General features: G+C 42.1%; 1 protein-coding gene across 5 annotated transcripts in view; it reads left to right on the forward strand.

Annotated features, from left to right (window-relative positions):
* Positions 1-26,748, forward strand: part of FOXN3 (forkhead box N3) — a 340,491-nt gene that overhangs the window by 215,124 nt on the left and 98,619 nt on the right. For all 5 annotated transcript variants that reach the window (XM_025184274.2, XM_006122337.4, XM_006122336.4 and 2 more), the window contains one exon: positions 21,195-21,259. In XM_025184274.2, coding sequence (XP_025040059.1) covers positions 21,195-21,259 — 65 coding nt within the window. The remainder of the gene's footprint in view (positions 1-21,194; positions 21,260-26,748) is intronic.

Consider the following 26,748-nt stretch of genomic DNA (forward strand, 5'->3'; position numbering starts at 1 on the left):
GTGGGACCAAACAGTTTGGAGTGTAGAAGGTGGTCCAGGCTGGGACAGAGGGGCAGGGTGTGAGGGCTCTGTTTGTGGGTGTAGCATGGTGCTTGGGGTTTAAGGAGTTTGAGATTCAGGATGTCCTGTAGTTGCAGCATGGAGAGGACTTTCCCAGCCCTCTGCACCCCCCAGCTTTCTCTCTTACCACAGAGGTACTATTCCTGCTGGGGCAGCTTTGGGGCTAGGGCCAGGAGAGAGAGGCCCCTCTCCCCACTGCAGCCCTGCATGCCCCCTACCTGCCCTGTGACAGTGCACCTGCATGGTCCTTGATACTCTGGTGTCTGCCAATTACCTCATTTCTTATTGCTCTCTCCCACATGCCAACCTTACTAGGCCTGTTCCTGCAGGGCTGCAGTAATAACTATGTTAAATGCCATGTTTGACAGTTAAGCAGGCATCTCATTGATATTCTCCTCCTCCTCCTCCTCACAGTGGTCTAGTCTGAGCAAGGGAAGGTTAAATCTGATTGTGAGTTTAGCACTGTAGTCAGGACTGACACCTAAGGGGTGACAAATAAGGGGCACGTGCTCTCAAATATGGGCGAGAGGGGCAGAAGGTCATTCAGCAGCAGGTGAGGCTGGAGCCTCTAGCCAGCCTGGAGACTACTGAGGAGGGGCCTGATGCCCACAGCAGGGGTCTACCCCTTGCTTCTATACTCACTGGCAGTGGCTGGGGAAATGGAGCAAAATGGCCCTAGTTCACTCTGTTCTCCCAGCGCATTGCTTGTAGGAGAGGGAAGGACTGGAGCTGGGGAGCAGAGTGACCTGGGGGCCTTGTTGCTTAGCTTCCCATGCTGATACCATTGATTGAGGCGAGGGGGACAGACTGCTGGTGCCAACCCTCCAGTCCTGTTAGTCTTCTGGACTCCATTGCTCGGGGGAGGGGGCTAGGGAAAGAGGTGGAGTGGGGGCAGAGCAAGGGTACAGAAGAGATGGGGAGAGGGAAGAGGAGGGAGAGGCGGGGAGCGGAGGGGAGTTGTCCAGCCCTTCCCTGGGCTGGAGTTGTCATATAACTGGTGCAGTCTGTAATTTGGAGAGCCTATCTTTTTCTGATCCTAAAAGAGGTGGGTGCTGTATAGGGATGTTAAATATCGGTTAATTGAATAGTCGAATAACCTCGTGACTTCTTATACGTTAGTTGACTATTCTATAGTCCCTGGGAGCAGGGCTGGTAAGCAGTACATTCCGGCCTCAGTCCTGGGGAGTTCCCTGCCACACTGTGCTGCTGCCTCTGTATCACGTGAGAAGGATCAGGCAAGTTGGAGGGTGAAGGGATAAATCCTCACACAGCTGCACACACCTATATCAGAGGCAACAGCACAGAGTGCCAAGTGGGACCATGAAGGGAGCCAGTTTAAAACCCAGCTCCCCTCCTGGACCAGCTGTCTGTCGCTCTGTTCTGATGCCTCTGATAGAGGCAGCGGTGTGGGGTGTCAGCAGCCCCTGTCTAGGACAGATCTGAGCTCCTGGACCCAGCACAAGCCAGAACTGAGACAGGCTGCCTGCCTACCTGGCTCCTAATGCACTTTAAATGCAGAGCCACATCAGGGATAGGTCCCAGAGCTGGGCAGCTGATCAGCCTGCTAAAAAATTTACTGGTAAGGGCGGAGGCAGGGAAATGCATGTAGTCTATAGCATTAACCTATAAACTTTTGCTTATTGGTTAATCAGTTAATCGACTACATTATTACATCGCTAGTGCTGTGACCAAAACTTTACTTGTTTGCAGTTAGTTGAGCTGCAGTGTTCTACATCACAGTAGAAGTAAAATAACTTGCTTACTGAGGCCCTTCAGAGAGCCAAACCTAGATAAGCTCCAATCCCCTGGGCCACCTTTTCCTTCCTAAGATGCTGTACAGTTGTTGAATAATTTGCTGCTTCTCAGTCTTTACAAGAATTACTGTAGAATATCTCACAGTGAGGGTAGGCAGAGAGGTATCAACAAGGTTTTAATGCAAACAGTACTTGTACAGGTCAAGAAACGTTAAGCTCTTGTTCTTGTGCAATATGTGGGACAAGCCAACTTTGTTCAATAAAAATGTAGCTCTGAGAGCCCCCCTGCTGAGGTGTTAAAGGTGTTAGTCAATGACCATAAACTTTCTAAAACACAACGAACAAAAATGAATACAAAACAAAAGGATTCAATGCAGGGTGTGTGTGTGCCTGTAGGGAATAGGGGGAAAGAGAAGAGATCATAAAAAATGTAGGCAGTCTGGGGCAATTAAAAACATAATAATGGTGCTGAAATGAGATAGGTGGAGTGTCTGAAAGAAAGGATGAATGTTGGTATTTCAAAGGCAGTTCTTTCCATCTGCCAAGGCCAGTTGTGGCTAGGGAATAATTTCCATTCCTTAAAACTTGGGCACTGTGAAAGGCACAACTTTGACTATATTACAGTAGTGGGATCTCAAAAAGTGTAAGCGCATGTACTGTTTGGAGTGAAGCTTGGAAAAGGTCTCTAGTAGTTAGGTGGTTGCCTGCACTGGGAACTCACATTTCTAATACTATCTTCTCATTCAACAATTGCAAGAATACACTAGTTTTGGAAACTTCACAGTGACGTCCCAAATATGGTACTGTGAAAGAGAGAAAACCTGCCTCTTTACTCATTTTATTTTACTTTTAAATGTTATATGGCAAAGAGCAGTTTGCTTTCATTTTTTGCAATTCATATGGAGTAGCATTAGTGTGAGAAGAAAACATTTCTGCTTAACTGGTTGTAGTAAATCAGTGGTCCTCAAAGGTGTTGTATGTTGCCCTCTCCTTCCCCATAATATAATCTGTCTGCTTCCCCAACTCTTGGGAGGGGGAGCCACAGCTGGAGTCTTGGCTGGGGCTGGAGTAGAAATGGTGCTGGGGACAGAGTGGGGCAGGGTGATGCTCCTTCCCCACCCAGTGGGGGCTGGCCCAGGCCTGGCTGTACCCCCTCCCCAAACAGTCTTCTATGCTCCCCTGGGGGTACAAACCTGACAATTTGGGTGCCATTGAGGTAAATGAATACAGAATAAATTAATTGCTTATTTAATGGTTAACAGATGAAATGCCATTAATATTATGACTGATTAGTATTGTTTCAGTAAGATAGAAAAGCTTGAGATGGCCAATGTTTCGAGTTTCTTGCTGTTTGTGATCTGATGTTATTATATAGGGTCAGGATAGAAGAGAGCCTGTGGATGTTTGTATGTGAGGGTTTGGTTTTTTTCACACTATTGAACAAATAGTTAATGATTCTCTGTAATCTAAGTCATTGACTTTGAGGAATAGGTTTGTCCACTGTTTTATTATAGAGCAGGCATTTCTTTCCATTCACTACTGATCAGTTGTTTACAATCATGGAAATACTCCAGAAGACAAAAAGATTATAGGATGCCAAAGAAAATAATCAGACACCCAAAGCCAGTCCATTCTAGAGGCCAGCCACCAAGTAGCTGATACCGTACACAGAGACATGATGAGGCCGGGCATTATGGAGGAGCAAGCTATAAACAAGGATGAATGGTGATGCTGTACTTTTCCCTATGTTGGCAAAAGATGCGCTAGGATGAAAAAAAGAAAAAAGTCCTGCTCAGAAGTTTTTACCAACAATACAAGTTGTTGGATACAAGTTGTGTGAAGTGAGTTTCAGAGAGGGATTAGCCAACAACTAGTAGAAGGTATGCAGATCCTAACTAACCACCCCTGGCAACAACAATTGCATCATTCGTCAACAAAATGCCTCCACCTCTGAGATGGAGCAGAAGGTTGTGTTCCCTTCAACACTCCCACCCCCAGTGTTGCCAGCCTTTGCGCCGAGGTGCTTATCTGAATGACCCGACTGAATAAAGTACTTGGACCCCATGGAATGCCAGACTGCATGTCAATATACTAGAAGTGTGAGAACAGTCTTCCTGTTTTTCCCACTTATATGTTCAAGTAATATCCAAGTGATGTCAGACAACATTACCAATTCCTTTCTCATAAACAAATGGGGTGGAACAAGATCTTTTCCTCTTTGCCTGGAAGCAGTCAGACTTTAGAACTGGTGCATCAGAAAACCACATCATTCTCCAAGCCATATACCTCAATGGGATCTCTTTCCATCCCAAATGAGCAGAAAACTTTCCCCTGTAATGCTTCAAAGGAGTTATGGGCCAAGGCTCCGAGGGTGATGCTGTCCTGTTGTCTTGGACAAATGATCTCAGGTATATTTTTCCTCGTATTGCATTGGTACCACAGGTTCTGAGAGAGATCACAACAGTGCTGTCACTTTTTAAGAATTTAATGTCCCCAGACTGTTTTGTTTCCTAGAGCTCATGAAAATGTCAGCCTGCCTCTGATCTGGATCTGCTTCTTCTTGGACTGTCTAACTCAACAGGGAGGCAGAATGAGACACCCAGTTTAGACTCACTCCATCTGATGGCCCGGTGTGTGTTTGGGCATTGGAAATAGAACGCTCCTTTTTGGCACCTGTTCAGGCCAAAGTAAGAAAGATGCAACTAGGACCTGCTCCTTAGGTAAATTGAGATATTTTGCTACCAGAATGCAGCATAATCAGCCTTCTCTAGTCACTGCTGATATCCATTTTTTGGTTGCTTTCACTTTGATCATTGTTCATTTCTTTTGACCTAAAAGTTTTCTAGTATACAAATAATGCAAAGTTCTATATTGTGTAAAGGCCTTGATTATGATTGGGGCAGCTTTGTGTAAGGTACTGTACAAACACATGGCAAGAGACCGTTCCTGTCCTGAAAAATCAGTCTCAGGGTCTTTAAAATATAGTTTAATCAATGAAGCCTCAACATTAGTATAGATTCCTGCAAATTTTGTCTTTAATCTCTGTTCATTAGTTCTGTAAAAATTTATCTTAGTAGGGGAGTTTGTAAAAATAGATAAATATATTTGAGACTCAGGGACTATGAAGAGCACGGTACAAAAGCACCATAGACAATAATTCCATATCCAGTGAAGGATTCAGATGCTGTTCAATGAATGAAGGTTGTTACCGCTTCACTGAATAGTGAGGATAAAAAGAAGTATTTCTTGAACATATTCTTCATTTTTTGAGCATTGCCCATTCTGGGCATTGAATGAGGTGGTTCTTTGATATAAATAGCATGTCATCGGGTAATTAAAAACTGTTTCATAATGCATACACACAAGAGGGCAGAGTTGCAGTTACATGAGGCAACCTTAAATTGGAATTTTTCAACTTAAGTGCAAATTTTAATTGCTTTCTCATGTAGTGTTTTTGCATGTAATTTAAACAACTTGGTATTTGAGCCTGGTAACTTCAGAATTGAATATTGGAGTTCCACTGAATGTAGATTTGCTGAGTCTGTAGACATGTTGGCTGCGTCTAGATTGGCATGATTTTCCAGAAATACTTTTAATGGAAAAGTTTTCCGTTAAAAGCATTTTCGGAACAGAGCGTCTAGATTGGCACAGGCACTTTTCCACAAAAGCACTTTTTGCGGAAAAGCGTCCGTGCCAACCTAGACGCGCTTTTCCGCAAAAAAGCCCCGATTGCCATTTTCGCGATCGGGGCTTTTTTGCGGAAAACAAATCTGAGCTGTCTACACTGGCCCTTTTGCACAAAAGCTTTGCGCAAAAGGGACTTTTGCCTGAACGGGAGCAGAATAGTATTTCCGCAAGAAGCACTGATTTCTTACAGTAGGAAGTCAGTGCTTTTGCGGAAATTCAAGCGGCCAGTGTAGACAGATGGCAGGTTTTTCCGGAAAAGCGGCTGATTTTCCGGAAAAACTGGCCAGTCTAGACAAAGCCGTTCTGTTCATGTGGATCAAGAATGGAAACAGCGAGCTCCAAAAGAACATGAAAGTTGAAGTTGAAAAAGTGGGAGTTAACATGAATGCTAGCAGTGGTCACTTTCAATTACTTTTATATCAACATGTATATGCAATGTGTAATATTAAATGCATTATTATTTGGTGTTGCATTATTATTTAAATCGGAGAGGTATCAGTTACACCACATCAAAAATGTTGGAGAATTTCTGTGGATTGAGTGGCGTGTCTTTGTGCTCCATTAGCCTTTTAAAAAAAAAATTGTTGTTTACTGGGAATGTACATCCTGTTATCTTCACTTCTATTAAAGTACGGCTACTTTAATCTTGTATCTTCCAGGCGAACAGAAACTTTGCTCTTGTTCAGGGATAACATACTCTGTTTAGAAGGTCTGACATATGGTTATAATATAGGCCTTGTATCAGATCCACTTTAGTTATAGAGTAAGGGTTGTTTAGATGATACTGTGAGGCTTAATGCTAACAATTTTTCTAGTTTTGAAGGAAAAGTCATCAATTACCCTTAAAAATATAAGTTTTACTGTTAACTGTGGCTAGGCACAATATCACTGTAAAATGATGCAAAACATATGGCTTTGAAATATAAATAGAAGCTTCTCTACCAATATGCTGCATGAAAGTCCTGTAGAAAATGGACTTTGGCTGTTCCATGCTTTATTTAAACTTGATTTTTGGCATGATAGCCTGCTACATCCATGGTCATATTTGTATTATGCTTAAATGATAGATGATATATTGTTGTGGTTTAGTTGCTTAGGAAATTAACATGCAGAGCTGCAGTTCTCCAAACATGTCTGTGTCTACTTTTAATGTTCAGAGCAGGAGTACTGTGATAGAGAGTTGAAAGTGGAGGGCATACCAGGCAATGCTGATACTTGAGAGAGCTGTTTTTCTTCTCCCTGACATCTTAAGATAAGGCTGTTTTAATTCAATTTACTGGGAACTGTGTTTTTTAAAGAAGACACGAACAACAACACTTCTTCTTTAACACATGGCATATGAAATTTATTCCACCTGCTGAAACCCTAAGCATTTTCCCATTCCTAAAGAGATGGAATTCAGGGAAATCCAATTCACCTCACCCTTGCTAACCTAAGCCACTGCAGCTGCTATTGTAGCTGATGGTCTGCCACAGCCCCTCCGTATTAGCACCAGGGCCCTTACGGTATGTCTACAATTAAGCAATTCCAGCTGCCACATGCCAGCTGCCTTGAGCTAAGGGACTGTTGAGCTGACATGTTTGGTCTTGGGCTGCAGCCCAAGCTCTGGGTCTCTCCTGCCTCACAGGTCTACACTTGGATTAAAAAAACTCCTTAGCCCAAGTCAACAGGCAATGGGCCAGCTGTGAGTTTTTAATTACGGTGTAGACCAAGGGTGGGCAATCATTTTTGCAGGGCGGCCACCTCACCAATTCTGGTAGTGATTTCAGGCTGGCCTGACCCCTGGAAAGGGGCCTCAAGAGGAAGCGCTGGGGCCTCGAGCAGAAGGGGCGATTCCCTCTAGGCATCCTGTGCCCCTGGTGGGTGGAGGAGACTTTGTGCGCTCCCCTGACCCAGGCCAATTGGGACCTCAGAGTGGGGGGGTGGGGGAGGAGTCATTTCCAATTCACACTGGTTGGTGGGTCCTTCTAGATGTGACATGCCCCTGGCAGAAGCCATCACCCACTTGGAACAGTGAATGACTTTGCAAATTCCTCCGCCCCTTGGTCCTAATTGGCACGGTGGACCGGAACTTGCCCAGCCCTGGTGTAGACATATCCTTCATGCCCATAAATGGGGATCTTTAGGTTGTCTCCTGTTTAATTATCTTAAGTGACCGCCTGTGCTCATACAGTTGGGTATAGAGACCAGTTCTGTGTACAGATACCTCTGAACAGCTTCTTCAGCCAACAACTTCTTCCCTGCCTTATGCAGTCCCTATGTAGAATTTAAGGTGTATAGAGGACCTTGAACCAGTTTTCTACAGACAGAGTGTTTCAACCAGTGAGGGTTATGAAGGAATGACCTGTGTTAAGAATTGAGAGAAATATAAGCAGCACAACAATAAACTACATAATTCTTATATCCCACAATGTTTTGTCTTCTTCCAAAATAATGAAGGGGTGAAAAAGAACAGCGCATACTACAAATAAAGTAAACTTTAACTAAATACACTTAAAAACCCTTAGTCCACACATAGTGCTTTATTTTCACAACACTATCCAACAAATTGTTATACTTCCTTGCAGCTCTGCAAGATAGGTCAGTATTATACCTGATGTAAAAGTGGGGAAACAGAGGCATATAGGTGAAGGGACTGGACCAAAATCTGTATATTCCTTTAGTGGTAAAATTGGGGTTGAGACTGGGAGCCAGGAACTCCTGCATTCAATTAACATGACTCCTCTTGGAGACAAATCTTTTTAATTATAAAATGTGGCACATTTGGCTCACAATGAGTTTCTAAATATATGTGGTGGTGGTTGTTTTTCTATTCTGATATTCAGCCTAGAAAAACTAAGACCTCAAAAGAAATGTTACAATATTTAAAGTAGAAAGTAGTGACTAGTTTGACAGATCTAGGTCCTCTCAGTTTAAAAATAAAAAAGCTACACTTTTTAAAAAGAGCAACAAAACAAGAATAAGAGACCAATTGCCATATCTTTTAGAGTTTGCTCTCTGTAGCGGGTGCTGATAAAGCTATTTGCAGCCATTTTTGCAGAATCCTGCTGGAAGCCATAGTGGGTATACCTTGGAAAAAAGAGCTCTGCACACCTCTCCAATGGTAAGATACTTTGGGCTATCTCAGGAGACTGTTAGGCTTCCAAGAAAACTCGGTCCACTGGGCTAGAAGAAGGGTGACTTGTGTTTTTGAAGTGTAAGAAAAAAATTAAATGGGAGGGCCCCAGAACGCTTCTTGGGGAAGAGGCACAGTTCAGTCTTTGGGGAGTGCAACAGCTTGATCAGCTGGCTACTTTTGCCCTTCAAAAAGCAAAATATATTTTGTTTTCAGTACATTTTGTTGACTGTTCTTGAAGATGTTTTCTCTTCTTGTATTTAACTTTATTCAAGGTCTAGGTTTAACCTTAGTGCCAGTCATGTTATCTTATATAATACTTCATTAGAATGCCCAATAAATCAATATTTATTATTTTTCCTTCAAAAGGGTACTAAAACACTTTTGGAGAAACAAGTCAAATACCAGTCCCAAGACTTTATACTCAGTCTGCATCCCACAAGTGAGCCATACAGAGACAACAAAAGGGGGAGCTGCACGGGAACGAGAGAGCATTATCACCCACTGTGATGTAGGGATGTGAAAATTTAAGCATGTACATGGCTACACACAGTCCCCCTCCCCATTGCTGCCTCTGTATTATAGGCAGCAGCATGGGAAGGGGCTGGTGGGAGCCCACTCCCTTCACACACTGGCTCCTGTAGAGTGGCCTTCTCCCCTGTCCCCCGCATTCCACCCCTCTGCTGTCTGTATATCTGAGGTAGCTGCGCGAGGGTGAGGGGGAAGGGAGGCAGGAGCCAGTGCTCAGAGAAAAGCCGTATGCACTGGCTTCCAAGGAGCTGCGTTCCCCCTCTGTAACACATTTACCCAACTAAACACATTTTAACATCCCTACTATAATGTGGGTGATAAATTCTTTACTATATATAGCGTACTATATTAGGTTTTTTTATAAATTAAAAATTGCTCTTGTGAAAAAATAAATCTCAGAAAACAATGCCTTGGCACTTGCAGGAAAATTGGAGATCAATGGGTAATGATTTTGTGTAGTTAAAAATCTCTGAAACAATCAGTTTTCATTAAAATCAGGAAATGTCTTAAGGAAATATATTTTCAAAATATTTTCCTGTATTTTCATTAGCCTAGTTTTAGTGGGTTGAGGGATAGGGGTTCCTAATGTGCGAGGAAGCTTGCTTGAATGTTGCTAGGTAATCGCTAATTGTGTTATTAACCATCAGTAAGTTGTTGACAGGAATTGTAAGTTCTTGTCTGGTTAACAGAATGTGTTGTCAATACAGTACTACAGTATATGAGATCTGCTGTATTACTCAAAAACTCTAATGTGGGTCATAAGCTTTCATGGGCAAAGACCCACTTTGTCAGATACATGAAACGTGCATCTGATGAAGTGGGTCTTTGCCCACGAAAGCTTATGCTTCAATAAATCTGTTAGTCTATAAGGTACCACAGGACTTCTTGTTGTATATGCAGATTCAGACTAACACGGCTACCCCTCTGATACTTGTATAATGTGGGTGATATTCTTTAATATAATCACAGTTTATAACTGGGAACAGGACAGTGGTCAGCTTATTAATCCCTTTTTGTACCGTAGCTTAGTTAGTCTTAAGGTATGTCTACACTGGAGATGTAAAGCACTGGCAGTTACAGTACTGCTCACAGAGCACTGCAGGGAAACCTCCATTGCGTGTTCATACTGGTGGCACTTGCAGAGGCAATCGGAGCGGTACACTCTGGGCAGCTATCCCACAGCTATCCTCATCCTCATCTTCTATCGTTGAGGCTTATGGGAAGGCGGCAGGGGAGGGGAAGAGGTTGTGGGCATCCTGGGTCTTGTCCCAATGCGTTGTGGTGCTTCGCTTTGCTTCCCAGCAGCACTCCCATTCTTCTATGAGCATTTGGCACCATTTTTCAAAGGCTTTTGTGCTGTGTACTCTGCCTCCCTGTTGTGTGGTAATGGATCCCAAACTGTTAGTGAGACCTATAAGTATTTTCTTTAATACATCATGAATAGCGGTCGAGTTATTTCTTATGCTGCTCCATCTGAAGTGCATGGAACATGTCAGCTTGGCGCTCCATAATGTTTAAGAGCTATTCTGCGGCTTTGTTCCGGCACTCCGTGTTCTCCTTCCGTTCCATCTCTCGTTGTCCTTCCCCTCCTTCCATTCTTTCTTTTCAGCAGCAGCCTACAGCATAACTTCACACAGAAGGTCCTCTTTACTTTTCCAAGCCTGCTTCCTTACTCTGCGCAGCTGTTCAGCTGGCGATAACAAAGGCAGCTGGAATTCCACAGTTACATCTGTGAAGCCAAAGTGCAACATTTTACAGACAAACCATTGTTGACACTAGATAGATCACTAATGCTACCTATTTTAAATACAATAGGCACAATTCACATACCTATCACTGACTGGCTGTCCCAGGGCCAGTGCACATAAGACACAAGACCCCCAAAATGGTGAGTTAACCACTGGGGTAGGGGAATTCATTGTTGCAGGGCCTTACTGTAATCTAGGGGAGAGCCAATTGTGTCTTGGGGAGAGCCAATACTTCCTGGTGGGCTTTATAAAAAATAATATCCACACATTTTCTACAGGCTGTGTTCATCCTGGGGGGATATCTTGCTGCTGAGAGTGAGCAGAAAGCAAGGGAAGATCTTCTGCAACCCTGTGGCTTTGGTCCTGGCCGTTGTGCAGCTTGTCTGTGTGCAGCAATGATCCCCCCCACTCCTTTATGGCACACTGGCATGGGAATGTTACCTTTCGTGAAACAAGGAACTAATTAACTCTGCCAAGGAACCTGTGAGAGTGGATTCCCCAGTATCTGCATGAGACTTTCAATGAGATCCGTGAGGCTGATTACTGCAAAGTGAGAGAGTCCATTAACACTCTGTTGCGCCTCTCTGACTAGGCATGTGTTGGTACTAACACTACATAGATCCAAGCCTGTTTTCTGCAACTCTCATGCCCATATCTACTTACTTCAGCACTTCCAAAATATCGGGGCATCCTCTGCTATTTGCATTTTCTCCAGCTCCCACTGCTGCGACTAGTTAGCCTCCTCTGAGTATAAAAGAGTTCCTGATTGCATATAACTGGGTTATTCCTCCTCCTGGTGGTGACAGGAAGTGGAGCACCCTAGTCTCCTGCTCTGCTTTCCCGAGCCCATGTCACTGCAGGGAATGGAGCAGTCTGGAGCTAGGACAAAGGTGCTTAGCTTTCCACCATTGCGGTAAAGCACAGCAACCTGCCTGGAAGATGGAAACGAAACAGTGCACATTGCGACACATCTCTCTGCTTCCAGAACCTTCTGCCACAGCTGCCGTCCTACTCCAGGCCCCCCCCCCCCTCAGGTAATCCCTGGGCCCCATGGGCTGTTATCAACATAGGGGGATCTTTCTGTCCTGGGGACACTGCCATCACTGTCCTATGGACAGGATGCCTCTGGCTGTATGCTTGGATCTCCCCACTGCTGCCATTGAGTGCAGGGATGGGGGTGGCAGGCTGACAGATCCCTCCTGCCGGCGCTAGTCCTGCTAGTCCCTTGAGCTGCCTTGGTTGGGGAAAGAGGGCAGAGCATGTGCGGGGAGGGGTGCATCAGAGGTAGGAATGGGCGTAGTGAGAATGGGGAGAACCAGCGTCTGGACAGAGGAGGTTTGTCCTGGTTCTTTCCCGGGCTGAAGGGAGTCACATGGCCAGTGCTGCCACACCTCCACCCCGAGGTTACCCTTGACCAGTTGCCTCTGATCCCTGTCCACTGCATTCGGGAATGGAAACATTGATAGAAAACTCAGCAGAGTTCCTGAACATGCAGTTCCCTGACATGCTTTCCTTGTAGATTTAATGAGCCTATAATGTTGCCTTCACAAGTTTTCATAGGGGAGCTGTAAGGTGATTAAATTGCCCTGTATACAGAAGCACACACAAGCAGTCTAGATGCCCACAAGTAATATGGAATTTTCAGCTGAAATTGCAACAAGCTCACTTTGCATCATTTCAAGTGGCATTTTAAGAATAATAAAAAACTGCAATAATGGGTGAATTGTTAAGGTCAATAAAATCAAGTCCGTTTTCCACCACAGGAGATGGTTTTGGTGATGTGCTGACTGTTAAGTTGCTTTTTGACTAAAACTGTACTTGAACATAATCATTGGAGCTTAATTCTGAATATACTGACAACGTGTGTGCAACACATGGTTTGGATGAATGAAGTTATGCATAAGGGAACTCATTTGTCTAAACTTTCGAAGGGTCACTTGAGTTACAGGAGCTTGTTTGACACAACTATTTCCAAACCAAAATAACACGATTAATTGAAACCCAAACTACACTAGTTCCTTGATCTCTTTTCTCTTTACCTTAAGGTTAAACAGCATTCATGTTCTTAGAATAGGCCTATTCATGGTAAGAAGTACTTCCCATTGTGGTATAAACTGAAAAGAAAACTGCAATTTTCAAGATTTTTACTGTAAACTGAATTTTCTCCAATCATTTCCTTGTTGCTCACATTGTGGGTGTTCAGTCTGTGAGACAGTTTTGGATCGAGAACCGGACCTATCAGACATTAATTTGGTACAAGGTTCATTTGGTGGAGCTACCCCAATGATTCTCCAGGCTTCAGTTCTTCTGTAGACTTAAATTTTCTTTATTGGAAAAGAAAATTGTGTCAGCAATGAGTAAAAACAAAACTGTTAAATCTTCCCCACTGATTTGTATGTGGAAACAATGTAATTCTTTCTGCAAATGTTCTGGAACAATTTGTATAGTGGGGTTGCTGAGAGCCATTGAACCCCTGTAAACCCTATGTATGATGGAAAGCACTTCAAGCTAGGGAGTGCAACAGCAGCAACCCCTGCACCCTTAATTTCAGTACCTGTGTCTTCCTGTGGTTAGTTATTACCCCTGGCATCTGAAGAAATTTAGAAAGCAAATGTTACCCCAATCTTCTGCATTCTTCAGAGTAAGGGCATCTTCGATGACCACCTGCAGGAGGTATCCTGGAGAAAAGCATGCATAGCAAGGGGCTGAAATGTTTGGCTTTTCTCAACCCAACTGTACAAGCCATTTCTGCAAATCTGCAAAAGCATATGATACAGGGCAGTACAGCCGCCGATATTCCCCTTTCCTGCACAAGTTCAGCTGGCAGAGAACCTCCATACCTTTGAATTCCCATAGTACTGTACGTAAATTCAGTAACTCGAGCCTAAGGCAGGCAAACTGAGGAAAATACTAATTATTTTCCAGCATAATGGGGTATGCTACATCCTGACCAAATCTTGATGCTAGAGCGCTTGCCAATTTCCCTCCCATCCTAAATCTCTCCAGTGGGAAAAAAGGTATTAGCTGTTAATCTACACTTAAATGCGTATACGAATAATACCTAAGCCTTATTTTAAAGCTGACTATAATTATGAGGATCACTATCCACTGCTGACTTTAGATCAGGGTCTAAGGTATTACATTGCAGATCAGTGAGGTGTTGTCACCGCCTGTCCTATGATCTTGAGTTCCTCTTAGTGCTTTGTTCCTAGAGCTTCCAGCTAGGGCCACTCACAAACAACCGAACACATGCAGGTCACACCCTGGTGTCTGTGTAGAGTTGCAGCCTGTCAGAAACACACCAGCCACATTCTGGCTTCCACCAGCCTTGGTTACTACCTAAAGTGTGATGCCAACATTCTCCCAGTCTCGAATTTTCCCAAGAAATGTGTTCTGCACTGTCCAGCCCTCTCCTAGACAGTTCAGATATTAAAGGTCTGTTGTCTCTGTAAAGGATCAATATTCAACAGTTTGCTACTTTAAAAGCCACAAGTGGTCCTGTAGCACCTTAGAGACTAACAAAAAATTTGTCATCCGTAAGGTGCTACAGGACCACTCATTTTCTAAGTTTTTTTTTTAAGTTACAGACTAATATGTCTATCACTCTGAGATTTTTAAATGGAGTTACCAAACCGTTCATTTTAAACACAACATTGGATTAGTTTAGATTAAAAATAAAACAATTAACTACAAAGAGGTTTTTAATGACTACACATATCAGATTATTTTCTCTTGTAACAATTTCTGACTTAAAGATAATGTTTTCTAGTAGCTAAAACTTAAAAGTAGCATTCATATTATTCCTGTTTCTTGTTCTTTATATTGGGTGCATATGAAGAGCAGATCTTTAGAGCCTTTACCAATGTAGGTTGTATTTAAGTCTCCTTTCAGATCTTCATTTTGTCTAGTATCTGCTCTGACACTATCTGCCTTTTAGGGACCTTGCCACTTGCTCTGGCTAGCCCTGTGGTGTAGAACTTTTTCCCTTGACATTTCTCTGTTAACTTCCTACTTCAAAAGGATTTTAAAATATATTCTGTGTATTGTGTTCTGTGTATAATACTTGTGTTTGGACCCATAAAACTGGTTTTGTGTGAATTGAAGCAATCGGTTTAATCCAGCCTTTCTGAAAAGGAGACTGATTGGCATTTAGGCATAATTGTGAAATACTGCAGCTTTAAAAGAGGAGTTATGCCTTACTCTTTTGTTTGGCTGTAGGAAATGCACACTCTTTGCTCTAATATAAATTCCAGCAGACAAAAGAGTTTTATTTCCTTATTTAAGTCTCTTGCACTCTGTACACTTTTAAAGATCTTGTAAATCTGTAGGAATACATTTGGTAGAAATAATTCAACTACAGGGTCACACATTTCATTGTATCTGTAGGCCAACCTTATTTTACTCACTAGGATCTCCTGGTTGATGGGCTGGCCAGCTTGTCTGGTTACTAGTTAAAACGTGTTAATATTGACACGTTCCTGCAGAATGTTGTAGATTTGGATGGATCAACATTTTCTGACTCAACTTCCCCACCCTACAACATCCTGTTAGAAAATTTCTGAGTAGCTTTGCCCCAAACCCTGTGTATTCTTCTTTCTTTATCTCTCAGAAGTTCCCTAGTTATCTCTCAGTATCCCATTGATATCCCTGGTACTGATCAAATGGAATCTTCAAACGTTACCGTTGTACAGACAGAAAAATGCCATTGTCTTGACTTCACTTAACTATTTATTGAGAGTTTTTGATAGCTTACTGCATGGATGATGATTTTCTTAATCATATAGAGTTCTACTGATAGGAACTTACGTACATTCCATAGTTATGATTGGACAAACTGGATTCAGCGGGATTCTTCCTGAACTTTTCTTCTGGATTAGTACATGACACTTGTAGCAGGCCTCAGGCTAAATGATAGTATGGTATTCTTTTTTTTTTTTTTTTTTTTTAAGTTCAGTATTTCTAGTAGCCGGAAGAGGATTTTTTGAAGGAGAATCTAAACATCTGGATCTCACTCCTCTTGAAAAATCTTAAGTTGAAGTGGTATAAAAGTAGCATTATTATTACCAGGATATGCTGATCACAAATGCCTTCTTTTTATATAATCTTTGGTACTTTTTTCTTATTTGTGTTCAATGCAGTACGAAATCGAGAAATACATAGTCTCTGCTCAAAGTAGCTTACAAACTATATAGACAACTGAATGCAACAGAAAAATACCGTAGATTAATGGTGTGTTTTTTTTTTTTTTTATTGGCGGTGTGTGAATGGGGGTCGGGGGGGCTTTTCCAAATGTTGACTTCGTTCGAGACAAGAAAGAACCAAACACTGAATACTTTAAAACTGAGATTGTTTAACTATCATTTCTCAAATTGAACTAAATTTGAACAGTTAATACCGCCTGAGATTTTGTGTGTAAGAGTTTGGGAACTAGAAGCTAATTTATCCATCAGTTACCAGTTTTAGTTAAATGTGAGCACTGTTCTGCAAACACTGAGGCTTATTATTGGAAATCTTGATCTATTTCACTCCCTGTGGCACACTGCTTACACATTTGAATTTCCAAATTTCTTCCCTTGAGATCTGTACTCAATTTTCTTGGTCTCAGTGGGCTCAGGTGGCTCAGATTGGTTTTTCATGCAAGTCTCTTGACTTTTTCAGCTTCAGGAAAATAAAAGGTAAATCCATCATTGCTTTCTGTTTCCTATATCTTAGACTTTGTCTAGTCAGAAATATAAGTTAATATCTCTTCTTCTTCTCCCTCTTCCCAAGATAATCTAAAACCCTGGTTATGAAAAAAAAAGTCATTAAAACTTCACTTCAGGATTCCACTGAATTTTACATAAGAGCCTTTGTATAAGGCTGAGAATGTGATGTTTAGTCCACTGTCAGGGCAAGTTTGTGCTAAGGATGTTAAAGACCAGTCGACTAATTTACTATCCCATAAGCAAATGCTTATCAGATAATCAGTCGACTAGTCGATGACTCTCCTTACTGCCTCTATCAGATAGGCAGCAAAGTGGGGGAGAAGAGGGAGTACTTCAAAGGGCAGATCCTGGCTCAGCAGTGCTGCGTTTCCCCTTTGAAGCTCTAAGGGGGTGTTCAAAGAGGCGGCATTTCAAAGCAGCAGTGGTGCCTGGAGCCCAAAGTCAGCTGAGGACTCCCCAGCTGATCCTGGGCTCTGTGCGGCATTTCTGCGGAACCCAGGATCAGATGGGCAGTCCCCAGCTGACCCCGGACTCCGCATGGCATTTCAAATTGGCAGTGCAACATGGAGCCCAGGGTCAGCGGGAGACTGAGTCTCCCACTGACCCTGGGCTCCATGAGTGCGCTTCCGCTTTGAAATGCACAAGAGCCCCTTCTGGGGACTCTTGTACATTTCAAAGCTGGGACATGTGCCTGCAGCCGGGAATCAGCAGGACTTCCTGCTGGTCCTAGGCTGCATGTGGTGTTCCCCATTCCTCCTTTGAAATGTACAAGACTGCAGTGGGGGCTCTTGTACATTTCAAAGGAGGAATACAGAAGTGCCTGTCGAGTTGTCGATGGAAATTCCGTCGACTACTCGACTAGTAAATTTACCGCAATTTAACATCCTTGGTGCATCATATTGCCTAAATTGCAACCTTGACAGTTGCCAACCCCAGAGATGATTCTGGACTCAGTGAAATCCTGTTGATTTTAGGGCCTAATCCTGCAAGATACTATTGTTTACCTCCATGTGAATTCAGTGTGTCCAACACCTTGAAGGATCAGTGCCTTGATTTATAAGCTAAGGTAGAGCAAGAATGTGGTCGTCATTCACCTATGTTTGGACATGTGCTTGCCTATCTATATACTGTTTTGATTAATTATCACCTATTCTATAAAAAAGTTTGTTTCCTAGGATATTGACTTGAATTCTCTTATAGAACATACATCAATATTTTATTTAAATGTGCCACCCAGTAGAACTTTTTTATTTTTGCACAAAAGTCTCTGAAATGTGCAAAAAGTCTTTTGAAATGTAGTTGTTATTAATGACATTTTATCAGAAACTTTTGAATGGTGCAAATGTAACACAAGGCATCTCTTTTCCATGTCATTGAATTTTGTGTTGTAGTAGTCAAACAAAAAGATAAAAAAGTAAGGAACAGAAATAGTATGTTGCTTTCTTTACCTTGTGCATGCAAAGAAGGAGAAGACGGGGGTGGATTGCTAACTGATATAGCAGAAGTTTCTATATCTTAATCTTTCTCCAAAATACTCTTTCCCCCCCACCCTTTTTTTTTTTTTTAATCTGTGGTTGGATTTGCATGTAGGAGAGTTCTTTGTATCCTACTAACTTATGCTTCAGTGGTGCTTGTTTTCAAGATGAGGCTTACAGTGTTGTAAATATATAGTTCTGGGTGTTTTTTAAAGTTTCAGACCACTTTTTTGCAGCCCATGTCATGATTTTATAATGAAGATCCTCAAACACTCTTCTCTCTAGAATGCTACAATAGATCTTTTTGTTTTAAAGATATTTTCCCTGTAGAGTTTGTGCTTTAAAATGTTCCCCGTGGCTAAGCGCTATCAACATACCTGAGATTTCTAATTTATAATAAAAACTTATATTGTTTGTTGTACCTTTCATTCTGATGGTTTCCCATGTACCTACAACTAATTACGCATCACTGTATACAGGTGCCTTTTGGGGGGCACCAACCTGCAGAAAATCACATTGCACGTCTATGGGGAGGATTTTTAATGTTCACACAGGATCTTTTTTTTAATTCCTCCATACACAAAGCTGCATAATTCTAGGTTTTTCTATCTCAGAAAGATGAAAGTCAGTCGATCTGCCTGCACTTCTGTTTTTAACTTGAACTCTTTGAGGAATATAGTTTCACAGATTGTTTTGAGATCACAATGCATTAGGACCTGTTTGAGGCTCTTGACCTGTTTAAGGCTTTAACAAACTGAAGTTTAGCAGAGAAAAAACCCTCAAATGTTGTAAGGTAGCTATAGATGTGCCACAAGTTCTGAGACTGCACTTCACACAATTTCTTTTTAAATCCTCCAGCAAAACACAAATCTGTGTGAAATATACTGTAGGAACCAGAATGTACTAAATCTAAATAATAGTGAGACCCGCTGTAGCAGCTTGTCGTATGCTTTGTCTGTCTCCAACACCTCATCATCTCAACTACAACAACCTCCTCATCTCTTGACTTAACAAATGCAATCTTTCCCTGCTCATATGCACTCTGTACACTATAGCAAAGATAATTTCCCTACCTCATTGTTCATCCCTTCACTGCAGGCCCGGGAAAATACTGCCCGGATCCAGCCCGCCAAGCCACCAGATCTGGCCTGTGGAGGCAGCGGAGAGCCCCAGGCAGGCTCTCCAGCTTGCCCTGCAGCCCCACGCTTCAGGCAGAAATGCGGCTGCAGGGCTCCATTTCTGTTTTAAAACTGGAGGGGAGGTGGGAAGTTTTAAGAGCCACCCTGCCCCTACCACATCCTCATTGGCCGGTTTCTGCCAGAAACCAGCCAATAGGAACTGCTTGTTAGAATAGCATGCAGCTAAGAAGAATCACACACTGTCTCCTGGGCTCAGTTATTCATGAAGCACATGGCCAGGCAGGGTGGCTGGGAAACATTTAAGCTCTGCAGGCAGGCAGGCTAGTTTTGGCAGCTGACAAGAGAGTCTCTTGGCCACAGCCAGCTTCTGGCACCCCAGCCTTTTCCAGCGCTAACTCTCTGCCTCCCCACTCAACATACCCAAACACTCTGTCCCTCTTCTTATACCCATACCCCCTCTCAGATCTGGCACCCCAATCTCCTGCCCCAGATCACAATCTCCTTGTACCCTAGGTCACATCCCAAACCCCTGCATTCCAGTCTCCTGCCCTAGGTCACAACCGCCTGCTTCATCCCAACTCCCTCCCAGACTCTAGTCTCCCTCCTGCAACACAGTCCCTTACCCCAAGCTCCCTTCTGCACCCAAACTCCCTCCCAGACTCCATTCTCCCTCCTACACCCCCAGTCCCTTACCCCAAGCTCCCTTCTGCACCCAAACTCCATCCCAGACCCCGCGTCTCCTCCATTAATATCATGGAAGAGTGCGGCCCTCAACCACTTTTCAAAATCTTGCAGTGACCCTCCCCCCCCGTCAAAAATTATTGCCAGCCCTGCTTCACTGTCTCTCCTTTCTCTCTCGTCAAACACTTGTTTTCACTTTCAAGGCTCTTCATTGCTTACCTTTCCCTGGTCTGTCATCTCTTGTAGGCTGTCAAGAGACTGCTGTCTCAATTGTTCAAATGCTGCCAGCCTTCAATGACAACTTGTTTAATTTTCGATCCTGAACCTTTTGTGCTTTCTCTCTTGCTGGCCCTCATGCTTCCCATCAACATCTGCAAAGCAAATTCATTATACATCTCCAAATACCTCCTTAAAATTGTCTTGGTTTAATGTTTAATGTTTATCAAACATGTAACTGTTAGGCCACTATTGCATCAATATCATACTCTTCCTGCTGTCTAGTATTGTGTCACTGTTTCCAAATGCTTCCCCATCTGTCAGAGTCCACTGCTGTCTTTTGTCTTATGTTTAGATTGTAAGCTCCTCAGGGCTTTTTTTTGTTGTTCTGTGTTTGTACAGTGCCTTGTACAGAGGAGTCCTGCTCCATAAATGGAGCCCTGTGCACTACCTCAACACAAATAATAAATAATGACTAATAAAATAAGTTTCTTATAAAATTATGGCTCTTGTCCAGGTTCCTACACTTTGTTCATATAGAATGAAGTTATATTCTTATTCATGTGATGAGTAATGATGACACAGTGAGATGTGACTTGATGCATGGCATTCTCCATGGAAGTAATATTCCTGTAAAAGTACAGAAACAGTACAGTATTTGGCTAAGCCTTTTTTATACAACTTTTTAACTGAGAAAGTGAGTTGTTCACACTAAATGCTTGGCTGTAAAGTATATTGTTTACTGGTAGTAGATACCTTTTTTTTACAAAAATGGATATTTGTTGAATTCTGCATTAAATATTTTTGGAGACATTGATCCCCACCTCCCACACTGCCTTTCTTTCTCTAAATGTAGCGTGTGGGTCAGAGTGACACTGAAAGGCTAGTCTGAGGACTGTTTTCTTGTCAATAGAATGTGACTCTCTTAAATCAGTGTATCAAATAATGATATTGTTGGGTCCTGTTTTGAGGTCAAAACATGACAAAGTTGATACCACGTTAAAAGGAGAAGACAGAATTAAAATAGTAACTTGTAAATTACCAAATGAGATTTTCTTTACACCTATTTCTTATTACCTTTAGCACATCAGGTCCACCCATTTGGCCAGGAAGGACCTTTTTCAAGAGAAATGGAGCCCTTCTACAAGGTAGGTCATAGATATATATGCATTTCCCAAGTAATTATTCTTATTAGCAAATTTTCACAATGAGCATAATTTTCATAATGTTCTTTTTGGGAAAGAAATTCAAACTGACTTTGTGGTTTTATTTCCATTCCACCAGATTCCTTTTATTTCAGATTTCCCTTAAGTCCTGGTTTCATGAAAACAGCAAATTATTACCCAAAAATGATATTGACTGTGAAAATTGCTGCTTTCTCCTTCTCAGATTGATTTGCTTATTGTAAATTATAACAATTTTTTCTTGAGTGAAATTGAGAGTACACAGTACAAAATGTCCAAGGAACAACTGCGTTGATGAAGCAAAATTCTTCCCTGAAAGAGACTTTCCTTTACTTCCTAGCATGCATTCTCTAATTGTGCTGATGCCAAGATGTCTCTTCAGGTGGCCAAGTGTCAACACCACAGTGGGGAAAATTAATTAGACGATGTATATAAAGAAGACCTTCCAAGTTTAAGTGTGTTTATTCTTCTTTATATTTGTATAGGGTTTTGGAATAATTTTTATTTCAATGTGATACACAATATGAACTAAAATAATGTAGTTTTTTGAGTTAATAGGTGTTATGGGGAAGGTTTTTTGGTGAGTTCTATTAAACTTTTTACTCTTCATAAAGAATATTTTTGTCTTTGCTGCTGTGTACATGTAACTTTTCTCATAACTAGAATTTCTTAGACGCTTTAAAAGAAAACTCTATCCCAAAATTATATATTTTTGTTTATGTTGTGGAAATTACTAGCAGAGTTTTCTTAAGCCTTTTCTGTTCTGGGACAAACAAGTTATAATTTTTATATTGATATCAGTCCATGAAGTGTATCAATTTTGGGATCTTATTCCTTAATACTTAAGTTTTATGTATGGACTTTCCATTATAAATGAAGGTACTTCTGTCTTGTAAAATGTCCCATATAACAAGAGGGGATTTCACATTGAAGTGAATGGCTCACATGAGGCCATACCCATACTTATATATACAAACATAGTCACAAAATAGAAGGAAGTAGAATATGGCTGCTCTCCTCTCCATCGGGTTGTCATACTGCTGCAGTTCAATGGAGAATATTTTTCAGGTAGTTTTCTGCATATTTCTAAAGCCCTGCATCTTCATTTTTCTGTGGGGGTTTGTGTTTTTTTGTAAATGTGGACTGCAAGGGTGCGAATACACCCTCCCCTCCATGGTCTCCCGAGTAAGCATGCTCCGTAGTGGAGACTAAGAAGGGTGGGCGGGGAGAAGGATATGATAGAGGTCTTTATAATCATGACCGGTATGGAGAAAGTGAATACGGAAAAGTTAATTTACCTGTTTCCATAGTATAAGAACTAGGGGTCACCAAATGAAATTAATAGGTAACAGGTTTAAAACAAACAAAAGGAAGTTTTTCTTCATTCAGTGCACAGTCAACCTGTGGAACTCCTTGCCAGAGGAGGTTGTGAAGACCAGGACTTCAATAGGTTTCAGAAAAGAACTTGATAAAATTCATGGAGGTTAGGTCCATCAGTACTTATTAGCCAGGAGGTAGGAATGGTGTCCCTGAGTCTGTGTCTGTTTGTTAGAAGCTGGGAATGGGTGACAGTGGATGGATCACTTGATGATTCCCTATTCTGTTCACTCTTTCTGGAGCATCTAGCATTGGCCATTGTCCTCAGACAGGATACTGGGCTAGATGGACTTTTGGTCTGACCCAGTATGGCCGTTCTTATGGTCTAAAGAGAGTGGGGAGTAGGATGAAATTAAATGGTATCAAGTGAAAAATCATACATTTATGTTCTAATAAGAATTTGTTACAAATTGGGGCCTCATCAGTTGAAGGTGATAGCAGAGAAGAGAAAGCTGGAAGTGTGGGTTGATTACAGGATGGCTATGAGCCACCAGTGTGATGCGACTGTGTGAAAGACAAATGGGATCCTAGGATGTGTCAGGTGAGGCATTTCTAAAGCCATACAGAATTACTATACTCTATACTATACTGTATTCTACAGAATTACTATACTATATAAAATTACTACACAAGGCACTGATAAGACCACGCATTAAATACTGTGTACCATTGTAGCCACCCACGTTAAAGAAAGGTGAATTTAAACAGAAATAGGTGCAGAGAAGAGTTTCTAGGATGATCGGGGAATGGAGGATTTATCTTATAAGAGGTACTGGAAAAGTCTGGCTTGTTTAGTCATCAAAAAAGAAGTTTGAGAGGGGCTATTGCTATTCTCTATAAATAAGGTAGAGAGGTAAATACCAAGGAGGGTGAAAAGCTATGTATGCTAAAGACCAATGTGTTCACAAGAACAAATGGATATGAACTGGCCATGAACAAATTTTGGCTGGAAATCAGAAAGTTTCTCACCATCAAAGGGGTGAGATTCATGCAATAAGAGTGGTAAGGACAAAGAATTTACTTTCAAGAGAGATGGACAAATTTCGAGTGCAGTTGTATGTGTGTGTTGCTTATGATGGGAGCAAGCAAGGCTTACCAGTCCTGGGTCTCACTTTATGTCCTAGCTCCCTAAAAGCTCATGCTTCAGGTTTTCAGATAGCTACTTGCAGGGGTCAGGAAGGGAATATTCTGTGGGATGGTGTTTTTAAAAATCTTCATCCAAGCCTCCGGAATAGCCATGGCTGGAAATGGGATTTGGGATAGGAGGACCAGGACTCTGAGTTCTTGCTCACATGCCCACCCCATGTTAGTGAAAGTGAAACTTCCCCCTGACCAGTTTGGCAGTGGCTTTAGAGGCTTTCCTCTGCAGTGAATGGGTACAGGTCACTTACTGGGCTTTCTCATTACTTTCCCTCAATGAGTCTTTCTCATTACTTTCCCTGCCATTGTGAGTGTTTCAGGCACTACTGGGGATACTCAGTCTCTTCTATGATTTTCCTGTGCCACATAATAGGTTAGCCTCCTGCAAACGTCGTACTTCGGTCTAACTTCAGCTTTAGGTTTAGGGTGATGGTGTTCTGTGATGCAGGAGGTTAGATGAGATTAGTGGCTTAAAAACATATTTGATCAAGGCCCCTCCCCCTCCTTGTGTCTGTAGTCATTTATGCCCCTCATACTGCTACCAAACAGCCCCAGCTTTTGGATGGCCAGAGCATGGCAGAGGGAGGCTTGGGCAGCGCGATGCTCCAGCTTTCCGTAGGTCAGCTGGAACTGCACCTTTCACACCTCCCCTGTATATTGGCCTGTGGTGTTACAGTGTGCTCTGTGGTATTTAATTAGAAGCTTCAGGCTGTTCGTTATGACTAGGATACAGTACGTTCCACAGAATTGGATCCTTTAATGTTTTGTAAGGACAAGATGGATTTGATGTCTTCAGTCACAAAACCATAGTGGAAAAAATAGAGGGGAAAGTCTAATGTGTTAGGAAATTTTCTGTTTTACTCTTTCAGGGTTTATCTATGATCAGGTAAGCTGTTTAGATGTGTCTCTAATAACATTTTTTCTATGGTACTTTAGAATATCAGAGATACTGTCAAATAGGTGTGGCACTAATGTTAACCTCCCTTTTCTTGTATTACATTCCCCCCACTTCAGCAGATATATTCTAGCCCTTTATCATTGCAAAAGCAGGCAGCTGCCTATTGAGTAACTGATTGGCTAGCAAAACTTTCAGTTGGACTGGTATTCAGCATGGCCACATCAAATGGAACAAGCTAGCCAATGTTCTGTCCCATTACACCAGGTCAGGATGGAGGGATAAAGTGTCTAAGAAGTTTCCGTTAATACTTTATGCTCCAGTTTGAAGTATTGTGGACTTAGTCAAAAATTCCTTCAAGTCTCTGTCTTTATTTTTAAAAATGGTGCTTATATCTGTGGATCTCAGCAAGTAGCAAGTAAATATTGCTGCTGCTGCTACTGCTGCCACAGGTGGTCATTCCAGTCTTATTTTGATGTAAATGGGGTAAGAAGAGAGGATTTCAGATGAGAAAAGAAATGGTACAGTGAAACCTTGTCCCCAGATAACATTTTAAAGCCTTTACTCAATCAATCTCTATCTATTTCCTTGGAAACAGGAGAACCAGGCAGTCACATGTGAAATTAAGTCAACCACTAGTTTCTAACTAGGTTTCTTTTCCAAGGAAGGAAACTTTTTTGATTGGGAAAAGTAAGATGACAGCAAAGGTTTTAAAAATACCTCTCTTGATAAATATCTAGTTAAATACAGAAAGAATATTCATTCAGTATTACAGAGAGTAGTTTAAAACCACTGCTCCAAAACTTAGTAAGCAAAACTTGTAGGCACTGTACATACTCCACTTGGTTTGCACTATTAAAGAAAAGGTACTTGGTTTGGGGGGCTAAAGAGAATAGAGGCTGACATCTCTCCATGTTTTATTTCAATTATTTGGCAAAGCAATTTTAAATCTTACAAAGAATCTTAAGGGAAAATAGTGATTGGGAAGCCTGTTGTCTGCAGACATCAGAATAAGGAAAGAAGAAGAAATAAGTTGAAATGGAGTGTGGCTGACCTATAATTGTAATGTTTTTGGTGTAAAAAGAAAAGAGAAATAATCGTGTTTTGGCTTTTCTTAACTGCACCATATCCAATAGCCTTTGTTCATCTCTCAAAATTGATATGAGGAGTCCCTTCTGCACTTAACTTCCCTGGGCATAAAACTTCTGCATCAGATTATTTTGATTTGATCCCTGACTTAACGCTACAACATGGCACAAAACAAAATGAAAGAGTGAACTTCATTTTTTTTTGTTGCACAAGGTTCCATCCAGCCACTTCTTTAAAATACTCCCCCCCCCCCCCCCCCCCCCCGCCACACACACACTGTATTGGATACTGTAATCATTATTATGGCTAACATTCAGTCAAGGTTATTTTTAGGAAAAGCCATGGACTCATCATGGGCAATAAACAAAAATTCTAGTCTGTGATCTGTGTATGACTCTTAGTAAAAATAGCCTTGACTAAATCTTAGCTGCCCTCCAATGCACTGCACTGGGGGCTCCATGGGGCCAGCCCCCTGAGCCACTGCAGTGGAAGGTCCCAGGGCCAGCTACCCCAGCTGCTGAGCAGCAGCTGGTGTGTGTCCCTAGGCCTGCCCAAGCTGCTTGCTGGGGAGGGCTGTGTAGTAGCAGTCAGTGTGATTTCCCACAGGGCTGCTTGGTTGGGGTCAGCCAGCCACCCTAGCCATTGCAGCAGTGAAATTTCATGGAGGTCACGGAAAATGGGATGAGTGACTTCTGTGACAAACTTGTAGCCTTAGTAATGATGCCCATGTGCTCTCCCCTCCCCATGTGAACTCCCATGCAGATTCTGAAACTGCTTTCATAGTATACAGGATCTTTGGCCTCATCAGTTTCTAAATTTACCGCAGAAACTTCCCTAATGAAGCCCACTTAGGCTATATTGTAGGATTCCTCGAACTTGTACATTGTTTGCTCTCTTAGCTCAGCTTTCTTGTTCCTGTGCTTCACTGCACAAGCATATTTTGTTCCAAATC

Source organism: Pelodiscus sinensis, chromosome 4 (genome assembly GCF_049634645.1).
Source record: "Pelodiscus sinensis isolate JC-2024 chromosome 4, ASM4963464v1, whole genome shotgun sequence".
Classification (NCBI taxonomy): domain Eukaryota; kingdom Metazoa; phylum Chordata; order Testudines; family Trionychidae; genus Pelodiscus; species Pelodiscus sinensis.